The sequence below is a fragment of the Octopus bimaculoides genome, chromosome 30 (genome assembly GCF_046866305.1).
Source record: "Octopus bimaculoides isolate indiv1 chromosome 30, ASM4686630v1, whole genome shotgun sequence".
NCBI classification, from domain to species: Eukaryota; Metazoa; Mollusca; class Cephalopoda; order Octopoda; family Octopodidae; genus Octopus; species Octopus bimaculoides.
The window spans coordinates 8,621,937-8,639,807 of record NC_142957.1 but is presented as its reverse complement, the minus strand read 5'-3'; the positions used below and the strand labels follow the sequence as shown (position 1 = coordinate 8,639,807).

General features: G+C 38.9%; 1 protein-coding gene across 1 annotated transcript in view; it reads left to right on the top strand.

Moving 5' to 3' along the window:
• The window catches only part of LOC106876056 (serine/threonine-protein kinase unc-51), a 115,916-nt gene that overhangs the window by 36,676 nt on the left and 61,369 nt on the right, over window positions 1–17,871 (top strand). Inside the window, exons 5-9 of the mRNA XM_089346187.1 lie at window positions 323–392; window positions 613–663; window positions 1,530–1,652; window positions 2,372–2,445; window positions 3,938–4,098. Coding sequence (XP_089202313.1) covers window positions 323–392; window positions 613–663; window positions 1,530–1,652; window positions 2,372–2,445; window positions 3,938–4,098 — 479 coding nt within the window. The remainder of the gene's footprint in view (window positions 1–322; window positions 393–612; window positions 664–1,529; window positions 1,653–2,371; window positions 2,446–3,937; window positions 4,099–17,871) is intronic.

The following is a 17,871-nucleotide window of genomic DNA, read 5'->3' as shown; positions in this document are numbered from 1 at the left end:
ACTACTACAACTACTGTTTTTACTACCACCATCAGTTCTACTTCTACTACTACCACCACCACCACCACCACCACCACTAACACTACTTTTAGCACCACCACCACCACTACTACTACTACTATCACCACCACCACCACTACTACTACTACCACCACCACCACCAACAACAACACTACTTTTAGCACCACCACCACCACTACTACTACTACCACCACCACCACCACTACTACTACTACTACCGCCACCACCACCACCACCACTAACATTACTTTTAGCACCACCACTACTACATCTCTACTATTTCTCTTTCTGCTTTATTCAGGAAACTACAAACAATGTCTACCTTGTGATGGAGTATTGCAATGGTGGAGATTTAGCTGATTACCTTCAAGGTAAATACATTTATCTGTCTGTCTGTTAGTCCGTCTGTCTTCTCTGTTTGCTTCAAAGGAATCCACAGGTAAAAAAAAAATGGGTGAAGACCACTGGTCTGTACAATACAATTATCCCCTTTCATCTAATTATTGTTTCACCTTTCTTCGTTTGTTTGCATTTATTTGCATCATTTCGTCTATTCTCTTCATCTGACACTATTCCGTCTTCTGTTTCCAGCTAAAGGGACACTCAGCGAAGATACAATCGCAATATTTCTACGCCAGATCGGTAAGTATTTTTCACGAGTTTAAATATCTAGAAGAAGTCGTTCTCCCTACATGAAATTAGATATTATAAAAATTGAGGTACCCCTGGATGTTTTGCGTTCTTGTCCCATTTTTGTATTTTATATATATATATATGTATATATATATATATATATATATATATATATATATATATATATATATATATATATATATATATATATATATATAGCGCGGGAGTGGCTGTGTGGTAAGTAGCTTGCTTACCAACCACATGGTTCTGGGTTCAGTCCCACTGCGTGGCATCTTGGGCAAGTGTCTTCTACTATAGCCTCGGGCCGACCAAAGCCTTGTGAGTGGATTTGGTAGACGGAAACTGAAAGAAGCCCGTCGTATATATATATGTATATATATATGTGTGTGTATATGTTTGTGTGTCTGTGTTTGCCCCCCAACATCGCTTGACAACCGATGCTGGTGTGTTTGCATCCCCGTAACTTAGCGGTTCGGCAAAAGAGACCGATAGAATAAGTACTAGGCTTAGAAAGAATAAGTCCTGGGGTCGATTTGCTCGACTGAAGGCAGTGCAGCAGCATGGCCGCAGTCAAATAACTGAAACAAGTAAAAGAGTAAAAGAGATATATATTGCCGGTGGCATGTAAGAGCACCCACTACACTCTCGGAGTGGTTGGCGTTAGGAAGGGCATCCAGCTGTAGAAACTCTGCCAGATCAGATTGGAGCCTGGTGCAGCCTTCTGGCTTGCCAGTCCTCAGTCAAATCGTCCAACCCATGCCAGCATGGAAAGCGGACGTTAAACGAGGATGATGATGATGATGATGATATATATATATATATATGTATATATGAATAACTTTGTCTGCTTGCAGCTGGTGCAATGAAAGCCCTGAATGGCAAAGGAATTGTACACAGAGACTTGAAGCCCCAAAACATTCTATTGTGCCAGGGGTCAAAACCAAATCCACAACCTTCGGAGATGAAATTAAAAATTGGTAAGTTAACTCACCCGCTCTGTCTATCTGTGTGTCCGTCTGATTTCTACACTCTGCTCTCCACCAACTTTCTACACCAGTTACTTTGGTATCTATCTGTCTGTCTGTCTCTGTCTACTTCCGTCTATCTGTCCCTCTGTCTATCTGTCTCTCTAGCTATCTCACTCTGTCCATTTATCTCTCTTTCTGTCTGTCCACACACACGTGTGTATGTGTGTGTGTATATAAATATGGCGTTGGAAAACCCCTTTTGGATAGGAAAATTCAAAGGCTACTGTGGGACCCACACGTACATCAATTACATACATGTGTGCTTCGAGATCCACTATTCCAAAAAAGAATTATTTCATGTCCCCATGGAAGTTTGTAAAATTCTGATGACATTAACAATATATAACAGTTATAACAGTCCAACAATGGCTTAACTGGCCAAAACTTTGAAGTCACTGTCAACAATATTCTCATTTAAGAATAATAAATTTCTACTCTACAAAAGTATAAAGTAACCCATCAGATTAATGTAAAATTGTTTTTATTATAATTGAACACAAAAACAAACGTGTGCGTATGTATGTATATATGTGTATGTATATTTAATGCTCTGTGTGTCCAGTATGTTAATACCAACTTAACTGTTGTTGTACAGATGGAGTCAGTAGTTTTTTTCTTTATTTCTTTAATTATTAATTATTAATTTTTTGAAATATATTTATTTCCAGCTGATTTTGGCTTTGCTAGATTTCTTCAAGATGGCGTTATGGCTGCAACACTGTGTGGTTCACCAATGTACATGGTGAGTACTCACTGTTGAATATTGTGTCTTTGGTATGATTCTTGTCCCCTGTCTTATCATTAGTGTTTATTTATCTACCTGTCTCTCTATCTACCTGTCTATGTATCTGTCTGTCTATCTATGTCTATCTATTTTTCTATATCTGTCTATCTATCTATATATCTATCTATCTATCTATCTATCTATCTATCTATGTACATACGTATGTATGTACAATCACTAGAGATCCCTGGCCTGGCAGTGCTATTGGGAAGCATTGCCTGTTTGGGATAAGCTCCACAGGCATGATTCGAGATACACCGGACCGACTTGCCTGAGATGCGGTCAGAGCGATGAAACCGTTCTGCATGCATTCATGCAGTGCCCAACCATTTCAGACCTGTGGGCTTATGTTGAACAGCTGCTGTCACATGTAGGACGAATTTAGTTATTGGCCAAGTCTATCATGAATATTGTCCCACCGCCTTCCTTTAACCGGGAAGGTAAGGCAGTTTTCATTGTGCTGGTGGCTGTAGTGAAAGAATGTGTGCGGTGGACTTGTGCGAAAGGTTTAGAGACAAACACTTTCCTCTCTGGCCAATTGTGCATCAACTTTTTCAAGTACCACTTGGAGAGAATAGAGAGGGAAGTTTTGTCTCATGAAAGTTTCAATAAAAGGTGGGTGAATGTAGCAAAGATGGTATGCATAAATGATGAAACCACTTTAAGCATGATTCTGTAAATCCAAAAGAGAGAGAGAGAGAGCGCTTTGCCCTCATGTATTACTTTCCCTACCTGAGGCTACCATGGTCTTTTCCATAGGCTTTTCTTTCCACAGATAAACCTAATCTGTTTTACATTTTTACCCCGTCTTATTTTGCTGTTTACATGTCCCAAAAGCTTTTGATCTCTTTTAATCGTTTTCTTTTTTTGTTTCAAAAAGAAAAGTTCTACTTTGTATTGTCCCCTCTGTGTTCGGCCCTGCGTGGCTAATAAAGAAAGATATCTATCTATGTCTGTCTGTCCATCTATCAATCTGTCTGTCTGTCTATTTATCTATTTATTTATATATCTGTCTATTTATCTGTCTGTCTATCTGTCTCTGTCTGCCTGTCTCCCTATCTGTCTGCCTGTCTCCCTCTCTGTCTGCCTGTCTCCCTATCTGTCTGCCTGTCTCCCTCTCTGTCTGCCTGTCTCCCTCTCTGTCTCCCTGTCTCCCTCTCTGTCTGCCTGTCTCCCTCTCTGTCTGCCTGTCTCCCTCTCTGTCTGCCTGTCTCCTTCTCTGTCTGCCTGTCTCCCTCTCTGCCTGTCTCCCTCTCTGCCTGTCTCCCTCTCTGTCTGTCTGTCTGTCTATCTATCTATCTATCTACACACACACACACACACACACACACACATATGCATGTGAGTATAATGATCTATGTTTTACTGAACCACATTCCCAAATCTCTCTTTCTCTTTCCATGTCTCCTTACATCCGTCTTAAGTCAACGCCTCCCTCTCTTCTTTCCAGGCCCCTGAAGTCATCATGTCCCTACAATATGATGCTAAAGCCGACTTATGGAGTATTGGTACTATTGTGTTTCAATGTTTAACTGGCAAGGCTCCGTTCCAGGCACAGACCCCTCAACAACTGAAACAGTTCTATGAGAAACACAGCGAATTGAAACCCTCGTAAGTAGACCCAAACTCATGATACTGCTTCAACCCTTTAGTATCCAGATTATTCTGTGAGATGTAAGGCTTATTTATTCCCATTGTTTTGAATTAATCATGCATTTGAGATTACAATGAAGACTGCTTGGAGACTCATGGCAAGTTTATATATATAAATCTGCCAAATTAGTGTTTTATGGCATGAAACTATTGGTAACTCTTTTGTAATTGTTTATATTAAATGACTAAATTTCTTCAAAGTGGTGCTCCAGTATGGCCACAGTTTAACGACAGTTTAATATATATATGTATACATATACAACAAGCACAGGCGTGGCTGTGTGGTAAGAAGCTTGCTTTGGGTTCAGTCCCACTGTGTGGCACCTCAGGCATGTCTTCTTCTATATAGCCTTGGGCCAACCAAAGCCTTGTGAGTGGATTTGGTAGATGGAGACTGAAAGAAGCCCATTGTATGTATGTATGTATATATATATATATATAAAATCATTCAACTATGGTAGTTGAATTAAGGCCACAATTTACTCACATGCAGCATACACACATATATATGCATACATACATGACAGGCTTCTTCCAGTTTCTGTCTACCAAATCTACTCATAAGGCTTTGGTCGACCTGAGGCTATAGTGCCCAAGGTGCCACACAATGGGACTGAAACTGGAACCATGTGGTTGGGTAAGCAAACTACTTTATTTCATAAATATTTACCATAAAGGCATTACAAAGAGGGGACAAACAAGGACAGACAAACATAAAAGGGGTGAAGTAGCTGTATCGATTAAATATTTACAATTTTAAATACACAAGAATAATTTGGTTATATTTACAATGTTCGATTAAAAGCATTGCTCATTACAGATGCAATTTGTAATGGCTTTCCTGAAGGATAGGCATCCGACCACCAGGGTAGACCCCTTGCTTTGTCTTTCCCTTGTTTTTGGCTTCCATTTACCTGGTGCCAAACACTCCCAGCTTCCATCTTCTCATGAATCTGTCTCGTGACAGAAACCCCTTCTCCAGCCTGATCTTACTACTGAGGTAGTAACAAAAAAAGTTAACTAACCCCTGGCCAGATACTATCACATAGCCACTCCTGTGCTGTTTAACTTTTTCTTATATAATTATCATAAAATAAAACTCAGTGTCTCTTCTAGTAAATTGGTTTGCTCCTAAAATGGGGTATCACCATATTTTAATGTACTTCACAGCTCTTACACACAAATATTTATTTATCGATAGATATAACCCAAAGGGAATAGAGGTCAGATGTTAAGTTGGCAGGAAAGAAGCCTCTTTCAAATCCTCAGAGATTTTTAACTTAACAATATAAAGAAATGCCCTATATAGGAGGAGGAGAGCTTTTCCCTGCAGCAGTGTGTGGTTGGCATGCATTGTGGACAAGTTTAAAAGTTCAAGTCCTTAGTACAGCCACAGTGCTTTGACCCTTGAGAGCATGGGGGAATCACACACAGACAAGCAAACACATTCACAGTGTCTATATACCTGGTGGCCCTCATGTCAGAATGAAGTCAAAGGAAATCCACACCCGCTCCCTTTCTTCACCTCATGCTTGAGTGTTCTGGATGAAAGAAAAGAATGGCCTGGATAATTTATCAGGTGGTCAAGGTTTCTTTACCACCATCACTACTACTACTACTACTACTACTACTACTGTTCTGTTGTATGACAGGTACTATCTCTGCTGTCTTTGTTCTAGTTGTTTAGCCCCAGGTCAGTCCTGATCCAGACAGACCTATGATCAAAGATGTTCCAGCTGTGACCATCCTGTCTTTTATTCAGCCATAGTGTATCTAGGACTACATTGTCTAATGTGTCCTCCCTTGTTGTTTAGCCCCAGGTCAGTCCTGATCCAGACAGACCTATGATCAAAGATGTTCCAGCTGTGACCATCCTGTCTTTTATTCAGACATAGTGTATCTAGGACTACATTATCTAAAGTGCCCTTCCTTGTTCTTGTTGTTTAGCCCCAGGTCAGTCCTGATCCAGACAGACCTATGATCAAAGATGTTCCAGCTGTGACCATCCTGTGTTTTATTCAGGCATAGTGTATCTAGGACTACATTATCTAAAGTGCCCTTCCTTGTTCTTGTTGTTTAGCCCCAGGTCAGTCCTGATCCAGACAGACCTATGATCAAAGATGTTCCAGCTGTGACCATCCTGTGTTTTATTCAGGCATAGTGTATCTAGGACTACATTGTCTAATGTGTCCTCCCTTGTTGTTTAGCCCCAGGTCAGTCCTGATCCAGACAGACCTATGATCAAAGATGTTCCAGCTGTGACCATCCTGTCTTTTATTCAGACATAGTGTATCTAGGACTACATTATCTAAAGTGCCCTTCCTTGTTCTTGTTGTTTAGCCCCAGGTCAGTCCTGATCCAGACAGACCTATGATCAAAGATGTTCCAGCTGTGACCATCCTGTGTTTTATTCAGGCATAGTGTATCTAGGACTACATTGTCTAATGTGTCCTCCCTTGTTGTTTAGCCCCAGGTCAGTCCTGATCCAGACAGACCTATGATCAAAGATGTTCCAGCTGTGACCATCCTGTCTTTTATTCAGACATAGTGTATCTAGGACTACATTATCTAAAGTGCCCTTCCTTGTTCTTGTTGTTTAGCCCCAGGTCAGTCCTGATCCAGACAGACCTATGATCAAAGATGTTCCAGCTGTGACCATCCTGTCTTTTATTCAGACATAGTGTATCTAGGACTACATTATCTAAAGTGCCCTTCCTTGTTCTTGTTGTTTAGCCCCAGGTCAGTCCTGATCCAGACAGACCTATGATCAAAGATGTTCCAGCTGTGACCATCCTGTGTTTTATTCAGCCATAGTGTATCTAGGACTACATTGTCTAATGTGTCCTCCCTTGTTGTTTAGCCCCAGGTCAGTCCTGATCCAGACAGACCTATGATCAAAGATGTTCCAGCTGTGACCATCCTGTCTTTTATTCAGACATAGTGTATCTAGGACTACATTATCTAAAGTGCCCTTCCTTGTTCTTGTTGTTTAGCCCCAGGTCAGTCCTGATCCAGACAGACCTATGATCAAAGATGTTCCAGCTGTGACCATCCTGTCTTTTATTCAGGCATAGTGTATCTAGGACTACATTATCTAAAGTGCCCTTCCTTGTTCTTGTTGTTTAGCCCCAGGTCAGTCCTGATCCAGACAGACCTATGATCAAAGATGTTCCAGCTGTGACCATCCTGTCTTTCATTCAGGCATAGTGTATCTAGGACTACATTATCTAAAGTGCCCTTCCTTGTTCTTGTTGTTTAGCCCCAGGTCAGTCCTGATCCAGACAGACCTATGATCAAAGATGTTCCAGCTGTGACCATCCTGTCTTTTATTCAGACATAGTGTATCTAGGACTACATTATCTAAAGTGCCCTTCCTTGTTCTTGTTGTTTAGCCCCAGGTCAGTCCTGATCCAGACAGACCTATGATCAAAGATGTTCCAGCTGTGACCATCCTGTCTTTTATTCAGACATTGTGTATCTAGGACTACATTATCTAAAGCAGGGGTTTCCAAACTTTTTGACTTGCGGACCCCTTTATATTTCAGGCTTTACCTTAGGGACCCCCTTATAAACGCTTATGAAATTTATACATAAATATTTGCTTAAAATAACATATATTTTTACATTTATTTATTTAACAGTATTTAACAAATAGGTTTATTGTCAATTAAAAGATTTCGATTAAAAACCATATATAAAATCAAATTGCCCATAAAAAGTATTTGCTATCCACGGACCCCCTGTGGTCCGTGGACCACAGTTTGAAAACCCCTGATCTAAAGTATCTAACATTTAAACAAGTTACAGCAGGAAGGTTAATTGGCTGCTATTTCTAGCATTCAAGTGACCACATTGAGTTGTCATTGGCTTCTTCTCTTCCCTTTGCAAATTGCTGTCTTTACAGCTTCCACCACAACCACCACCCCACAACCTTTTATAGTTGCCCCTCTCCTCACATCTATAGACACACAGACTGACACAGTGTCCTGTGTGTTCAAGTTAGCTGATGAGTCATCCTTGAAAATGGTGACTTTTTTTTATTGTTAATTAGTGAATGGAGTTTGTTAGAGGGAGGCCAGGTAGGGGTGGCAGTGCTGGTGGGCTGGGGGTGCCAGCAGTAGTAGTAGTGTCTGTGTGTCATCATATTTATTTATGTATGCATTTTATTTATACACACTGAGATATCTCCTCTTGGTACGGTCATTCACTTGGGGTGTCTCCATGTGTACATGTGGATATATATACATATGTATATATACGTACAGGTATGCGCATACCTACGTCTACCTGTATATATAGGTGCATATCTGGGTACAGGACATTGCAAACAAAACGTAGACAAAAAAATAATAATAACCAGAGTACAGAAAACACACAGTCCACATAGAGAACATTTTCCATCATCAGCTGCCCCCATTTTAACACAGGCATTTCGAAGAGTATATATTCTATTCCTTTTCTTTTGTTCTTTAACTTGTTTCAGTCGTTTGACTGCGGCCATGCTGGAGCACTGCCTTTAGTCAAGCAAATTGAACCCAGGAGTTATTCTTTGTTAGCCTAGTACTTATTCTGTCGGTCACTTATGCTGAACTGCTAAGTTAAGGGGATGTAAACACACCAAGCGATGTTGGGGGGGACAAACACAGACACACATACACACACATATATATATATATATATACATATATTACGATGGGCTTCTTTCAGTTTCCATGTGGTTCGTAAGCAAGCTACTTACCACACAGCCACTCCTGTGCCTATATATATATATATATATATATATATGAGAGAGAGAGGGGGGAGGGGGGAAGGTGAAAGGCATAAAATAAAGTATCTGTTATGTTATACATTATATATTATAAGCACACACCACATACGCAATGAGTTTCTTTCAGTTTCCGTCTACAAATCCACTCTCGAGGCTTTTTCGGTTGGCCTGGACCAAAATATTTACCTAAGGTGCCATGCAGTGGGACTGAACCCAGAACCATGTGGTTGCGAAGCAAACTTTTTAATCACACAGCCATGCCTGCACCTGTGTTTACATAGTGTGTGTGTTTGTGTGTGTGTTGAGTGTTTACATTGTAATCAATATGTGTATGGGTGTCTGTGGTCCATGCATCTGGCAGCCAGTCCCTGATAGTATTCATTATCACAGTTATCAATAACAATGACACATTATTGGAGGTCAATATATCAGACCTTCAACTTTTATTGGTCCTATTCTGCCCGTTTCCTTACAAATGACTGGCCTTGACCCTGTTCAATAGGAACCATTGCTGCTGAAGAAATACCAAAATGTTTTGCTGTTTCAACTTGACATCCCGATTTCAAATTCTGCTTAAGTCAACTCTGCTTTTTGTGAAATAAAGTACCAGTCAAGTACTGGAGTTGACATAATCAACTGAACCTGTCCCCTAAACTTGTTGGATTTGTTAGGAACCATTGCTGCTGAAGAAATACCAAAATGTTTTGCTATTTCTCCTTGACATCCCGATTTCAAATTCTGCTTAAGTCAACTCTGCTTTTTTGTCTTTTTTGGGGTCTGTGAAATAAAGTACCAGTCAAGTACTGGAGTTGACATAATCAACTGAACCTGTCCCCTAAACTTGTTGGATTTGTTAGGAACCATTGCTGCTGAAGAAATACCAAAATGTTTTGCTATTTCTCCTTGACATCCCGATTTCAAATTCTGCTTAAGTCAACTCTGCTTTTTTGTCTTTTTGGGGGTCTGTGAAATAAAGTACCAGTCAAGTACTGGAGTTGACATAATCAACTGAACCTGTCCCCTAAACTTGTTGGATTTGTTGTACCGAAATTTGAAACGATCATCATTATTATTATTATTACCCGCTCCCCTGAAATTCCTGGCCTTGTGCCAAAATTTGAAGCCATTATTATTATTACTATTACTATTATTATTATTGTGGTGAGCTGGCAGAATCGTTAGCACGGTGGGTAAAATGCTTAGCGGTATTTCATCTGCCGCTACATTCTGAGTTCAGATTCCACCAAGACTTTACCTTTCATCCTTTAGGGGTCGATAAAATAAGTACCAGTTGAACACAAGGGGTCGATGCAATCGACTCATCTCCCCACAAATTGCTGCTCTTGTGGCAAAATTTGAAACCATTATTATTATTATTATTATTGGCACCTCGAGTGCTGCCAAGCTCTCACCACCCTCGGTCAGGCGGGCAGTGCGATTGGTAGTAGCTCCACTCTAGCGTTCTATAGAGGGTTAGTGGGAGAAAAGTGCGACGACGTTCTCGGGGAAACTCTAGGCGTCGAGGATAATCAGCTAAGCAGTCTGTTCAGGAGAACTTTCGGGCCGGGGCCCATGGATAATTTCCAAAGGTCCCTCGCCTGGCAGTGCTACCGAGGTGCACTACCTGTTTGAGATAAACTCTACCGACATGGAAGTGCCGTCAACTGGGCCTGCCCGAGGTGCGCTCAGGACGACGAAACCGTTCTGCACGCACTCGTCCAGTGCCCGAGCATTGCTGACCTGTGGGTCTATATCGAACAGCTACTGTCACTTGTAGGACGGATCCGGCTATCAGCTGGATCCATCGTGAGAATTGACCCGCCGACCTCCTTTAACCAGGAGGGCAAGGCAATTTTCCTATGCCTAGTGGCTGTAGCGAAAGAGGTGATATGGTGGACCCGTTTGAAAGGGCTAAAGACAGACACTTTCCTCTTTGGTCAAGGCCTCATCAACTTTTTCAAGTTCCACTTGAAAAGGAAGATGAGAGTAGAGAGGGAAGTGCTGTCTCATAGCAAATTCGTTGAAAGATGGGTGACTGTTGGAAGAATGGCCAGTATAAACGGACCAATTCTGAGAATACACCTGTAGAAAAGAAAAAAAAAAAAAAAGGTAATGTAAAAGGAGAAAGGGCTCTATACCCCTTTCTTATATTTTTCTGACCAGGCTCCCGTGGTTTTATGGGTTTTTCCACGTGTAACCTTTCCTTTTTCGAAGCGCCTCCCCCTTTGGGAGTTCTATTTATTTATTTATCTATTTATTCATTATATCTTTCTCCGTTTTCTTCCTCTGTTTAGACAAACTTTCCTACCTTTTCGGACAAAACCTTTTATAACCTTCATCCTGTCTTTGTCCTTATATGTTTTTAATTGATATTAGCCCTTGTGGCCAATAAAACGAATTAATTATTATTATTATTATTATTATTATTATTAAGACGGTGAGCTGGCAGAATTGTTAGCATGCTGGGCAAAATGCTTAGCAGGATTTCGCCTGTCACTGCATTCTGAGTTCAAATTCTGCCAAGGTCGACGTTCTCCTCCCACCAAAATTTCAGGCCTTGTGCCTACAGTAGAAAGGATTATTGTTACCGTAAATCCTCGAGTATAATCCGCATTTTTCCCCCAAAATTTAAACGTCAAAATCCCTAGTGCGTACTATATACAAAGTTAAAAATGAAAAATATTTTCTAAGCAATGTCCGAGTCTCTATTTGCTGTTTATTCAGACGCATTTTGTGATGTCGGGCTTGTAACCGATAGTGATAAATATGTGAAAGGCAATTTACTTAATATTTATTTTTCACTGACGTTATTACTGTTATTTCTTTATTTTCTGCTAACAAAATGAACAAAAAAGCCACACGTTTACATTATGTTATATATACAATAATAATAAAGGACGTTACCGTATATATATGTTTACAAACCAAAGACGTTATATAGACCTCCTTGACTCAAGTTAGAGAAGGGGTGCGTATTATACACTAGGTTTAGGTTTTTCAGAGGTACAGCCCCTTAAAAATCCCTTGCATATTATACTCAGGGGTGGACTATACTCGAGGATTTCCAGTACCCCTCCCCTGAAATTCCTGGCCTTCTGCCAAAATTTGAAACCATTATTATAATTTTCATTATTATTATTATTATTATTATTATTATTATTATTATTATTATTATTATTATTATTAAGGTGGTGAGGGGGCAGAATCGTTAGCACACAAGGTGACATGCTTGGCAGCATTTTGTCCATCTTCAGGTCGAGTTGAAGATCTGTGGAGGTTAACTTTGTCTTTCATCGACCCAAGGTCAACTTTGTTGGTCATCCTTTACGGAAAGGAAGGGCGTGAGGTGGGGGTGGGTGGGTGGTGGTTGAAGGGCACAAAATAAAGTATCTGCGATGTTGTCGACTGTTCGCTTTTCTCCTACTATCTTTGTGACCTTGTGGCCAAGGTGGAAACACTAAAAATAGTGATGAGGACAACAACAACAGCAACAACAACATTATTAGTATTACTAACGTCGTTGTTGTTGTTGTTGTTGTTGTTGTTGTTGTTGTTGATTGATGACAGATTAGGTTCCTTATCAAGTGTTTTTGTGTGTGTGTGTGTGTGTGTGCTTGAGGTTAAGAACATCGTGTGTACAAAACAATATACATTAACACACACTACCTAGATGGACACACACACACACACACACACACACACACACACTTGATAAGATCGTATGTACACAGGTTATCCTTTGGGGTTTATTTAAGCCTCTTTGCTTAAGTATATACCCACGTACATACATACATGTGTGTGCCTGTGCGTGCGTGCATGATGAATCCCTGACAGGGACAAATGCACTAAAAAGTTTTTATCCAAATCCTGACTACCCTTTTTTTCATGTATGTGCATATGTGTGTGTGTGTGTATGTATGTATGTATGTATATATATATATATATATATATATATATATTCATTTCTATATATAAAATATATATAGAGATAAAATGCTTGTGATATGGAAAGATGGCTTATCTGGAAAAGCAGCTTAGACTGAAACAAGTAAAAGAATAAAAGAATATATATATATATATATATATATATATATATATATATATATATATATATATATATATATATATATATGTACGAAAAAAACAACAACAGACGAGGACAGGTGGTGTAAACAACAAAAGGATGTATTAGTATGACGCTCGGGAATACGGAAAGTCTTTGACGTTTCGAGCTACGCTCTTCAACAGAAAGAATACGGAGACAAGGAGAAAAACACGGAGAAAAAAAATTGAATAGTGTTCAGTCAGCGGTCAATCATATATATATATATATATATTATTAAAATTATTTAAAATTAAAATTATAATACAGGGTATCAAGAGATACCACCACGCTGAAAAAATAGCAGTCAAATCCTGACTCTAAAACCACAATAAACGTCCGCATGGCACGATTAGCGAAGACGAAGACCAAATAAACCAGTAAAAATAAAGATAATTCCAAATCCTGGATTTCTGGGTTTGCATAAATAATAATGCTCTGCCTTCATCAGTGGAATATACTCCAGTACATAAATACAAACACATGTATATAAACAGTATACTTACATATACGGACGTATACATACATATATATGCACGTATGCACACGACTAGCTTAAATAGCCCGCCTAAACAACCTTTCGTGTGATCCGGACAGAATATCAGCGCAGTAAAAAATTAATATAAATTAATATATATATATATATATATATATATATATATAATCATAAATATACAGGGATTAAGCATAAAAACTTTTTTTTAAATTTGTAGTTTGGAATCAGTAGTTCTTTGACTGCTATTTCTAAATTTTCAGTATGTTGGAGAAGCAACTCATGCTAATCCCTGTATATTTATGATTATAAATGGTTTTACCGATAAAGGTTTTTTCATACTGAACTCCTTGGCAAAATTGTTAATTATTAATTTTATTACTAATTGACGATTCACTGCCCTATATCTGTATATATATATATATATATATATATATATATAAAACTATTTGGAAATGGATGCATGGCGTTTGATTACATAATGGTATAAATAATATATATATATATATATATATATATATATATATATATAATGCGAGAGTGTTATGGGTTGAGGGTTCAGCCCACTAAGGGATAGTATCTATCCAATATACTGGTGGGACGGTACCCAATTATTGCTACACTAGTGTTATACCAAGTGCAATAAATGGGAGCGGGTAAAAAGGGTTTTTTTTTACCCCAAATTTGTATAACAATTAGAAAATGGAGGAGGGTTCAGCATATTATCCTCCATTTTCTAATTGATATATATATATATATATATATATATATGGCACAGAAAGTGTGTCAAGAGCCAGATGGAGGAGGTGTCCTCCTGGGGCTACAAGCTACAGTAGCATCCACCCTTAAGTGTTAGCCATATTTAAGTGGCAAATATACTTCACGATGTTGTGCAGCTACTGTTTATACCTCATTCAGATATTTGTTATATGAGGTATGTACATATATTTATGTACATAGCTCATATATATGTATATATACATGCATATATGGGCGTCAAAAAAACGTGAACAAAATTAGAAATGAGAACATGGAAAACAAACTTTTTTTTCGAACAACGAAAGAAACAAATAGAGAAACGAGACAGGAAACATAAAGAGCATTCCCTTCGTCAGTTGTCCCCTGTTTTATCTACTCTGCATTTCAAAATGCGGAGTAGATAAAACGTGTTCTCGTTTCTCATTTTGTTCACATTTTTTTGACATCCTGTATCCGTTATTTGTATTTGTGTAACCATCCCCATTTTCTTTTCCGTCCTTGTTTTCGTATACATTCGCTGCTTTCTTCCAAGGAATCTAATGCTCTTAGCTTAGTTTTTCCTTGGGGCTGGCCAGATTGGAGCAATCTCGAATATAACCAGCCGAAATTGCAAAGATAATCTGGAACTCGACTGAGGAAAGAAAACTCCGAATGACCCGTCCTTGTTTTCTTTGTATCGTCTGTCAGGATGTTTTGCGTTCTTGTCCCATTTTGTATTTTATATATATATATATATGTATATATATATATATATATATATATATATATATATATATATATATATATATATATATATATATATATATATATATACATATACATATAGAGTGTAGTATATTGCCACTTAAGTGTGGCTGACCCCTAGGGGTGGATGTTACTGTTGCTTTTAGCCCCAGGAGGACATCTCCTCCAGCTGGCTTATCGACACACGACTGTGTCCTGTTTGCCAAGGGAGTTATCCCTCTCACCTCGACCAGCCAGCTGGAGGAGATGTCCTCCTGGGGCTAAAAGCAACAGTAACATCCACCCCTAGGGGTCAGCCACACTTAAGTGGCAATATACTACACTTTATCGTGCAGTTACTGTTAATACTTCATTTAGAGAATTAACATTGCTTGTTTTCACCTTTTCAATATCAGTGAAGAATGTCACTGGAAAAGAAGATATAAGGTTTGCCAGATTTGTCTCTCTCACCAAGGTCATCAGCTGTCGAACGCCGACGAAGGGAAATAACCCTGAAATCCGGATAGCGTTCGTGCTGCTGGTCGAGGTGAGAGGGATAACTCCCTTGGCAAACAGGACACAGTCGTGTGTCGATAAGCCAGCTGGAGGAGATGTCCTCCTGGGGCTAAAAGCAACAGTAACATCCACCCCTAGGGGTCAGCCACACTTAAGTGGCAATATACTACACTTTATCGTGCAGTTACTGTTAATACTTCATTTAGAGAATTAACATTGCATGTACATATATATATATATATATATATATAAAATATAATATAGGATAAATTCTTTATAAGAATTTATCAAGTAGTCAGCGTGAAAAAAAACCTCATAATGAAAAAATAACGAAAAATTTCGTAATGAAAAAATTCATCGTTTCTTCATAGATATATTTAATTATATATAAAGGGCATTAACTGTGTATTAATGCCTCACGCTATCGAGGGACTAAATAAGTAAAAAAAACTACCAAAAATAAGCAACATATTTACCAAAAGCGAGGGAATGCAGCTTTTCAAAATTTATCTCTTAAAAACATTTAACTCAACGGTAGACCACTGGTTTCTCAATCAAATACAGAAAAAACTGTGAAGTCACCTGTATTCTTGTGTTCATCAGTATATATATATATATATATATATATATATAATTTATATTATCATATATATATATGTATATATACTCTTACTCTCTTTTACTTGTTTCAGTCATTTGACTGTGGCCATGCTGGAGCACCACCTTTTAGTCGAGCAAATCGACCCCAGGACTTATTCTTTGGAAGCCTAGTACTTATTCTATCGGTCTCTTTTGCCAAACCGCTAAGTTACGGGGATGTACTTTCGAGACAGTACTTCTTGCTACACCAAACATTTTGGCTGTTTTCGTTACGCTAGTGCTTGCGATACAAGCACCAACAATTTGACCTCTTTGAAAGTTCGATAGATATGTCATTTTAATGAATTTTAATTACCTTTTTTCTGATGATGTCTGAAAAGAAACAGCAATTTTAGCAAAACATATTAAGCAACCACTAATAATAAATAAAAAAAAACACTTGACAACTAGTGCTGGTGTGTTTATGTCCCCATAACGTAGTGGTTCGGCCAAAGAGACCGATAAAATAAGTGCCATGCTTAAAAAAAAAAATAAGTACTGGGGTTGATCCATTCGATTAAAAATTCAAGGTGGTGCCCCAGCATGACCGCAGTCTAATGACTGAAACATGTAAAACAGAAAAGAAATATGTATGTCAGTATGTCAAGAATGCCTTTATCGTCGTCATTGTCACCGTCATTCTTGCTATTGTTGACGTTATTATTCATGTCAACACCCCCACCGTCACTATCATCCTAATCATTGGTCACTATCACTGACATCAGCGTTAATGTTGATGTTATTGTCTTTGTTGTTCTTCCTGCTTCTAACGTTGTTATGTCCTCAGCATGGCAGTTATTTTCACCTTTGTTACAGATATTATTGTTGCTGTTGTAATTTTAAAAAAAGATAAAGATACAGATAGGCGCGAGAGTGGCTGTGTGGTAAGTAGCTTGCTTACCAACCACATGGTTCCAGGTTCAGTCCCACTGCGTGGCACCTTGAGCAAGTGTCTTCTATTATAGCCTCGGGCCGACCAAAGCCTTGTGAGTGGATTTGGTAGACGGAAACTGAAAGAAGCCCGTCGCTGTGTGGTAAGTAGCTTGCTTACCAACCACATGGTTCCGGGTTCAGTCCCACTGCGTGGCACCTTGGGCAAGTGTCTTCTACTATAGCCTCGGGCCGACCAAAGCTTTGTGAGTGGATTTGGTAGACGGAAACCGAAAGAAGACCATCGTATATATATGTATATATATATATATATATATGTATGTGTGTTTGTGTGTCTGTGTTTGTCCCTCCCCCCAACCATCGCTTGACAACCGATGGTGGTGTGTTTACGTCCCCGTAACTTAGCGGCTCGGCAAAAAGAGAACCGATAGAATAAGTACTAGGCTTCCAAAGAATAAGTCCTGGGGTCGATTTGCTCGATGAAAGGCGCTGCTCCAGCATGGCCGCAGTCAAATGACTGAAACATGTAAAACAGTAAAGAAATATGTATGTCAGTATGTCAACAATGCCCTTATCGTCCTCGTCATCACGTCATCGTTGTCACGTCATTCCTGCTTCTAACGTTGTTATGTCCTCAGCATGGCAGTTATTTTCACCTTTGTTACAAATATTATTGTTGCTGTTGTAATTAAAAAAAAAGATATACATACATACATACATATATATATATATATATAAAAGGTGATATGGCTCTATACAAACATTTCATACACATGCTGTGAAAGGTAAGTAGCAGAGGGCTTTCCTCATTGAAGACTGTTCAGTAAATGGGATGAGTTG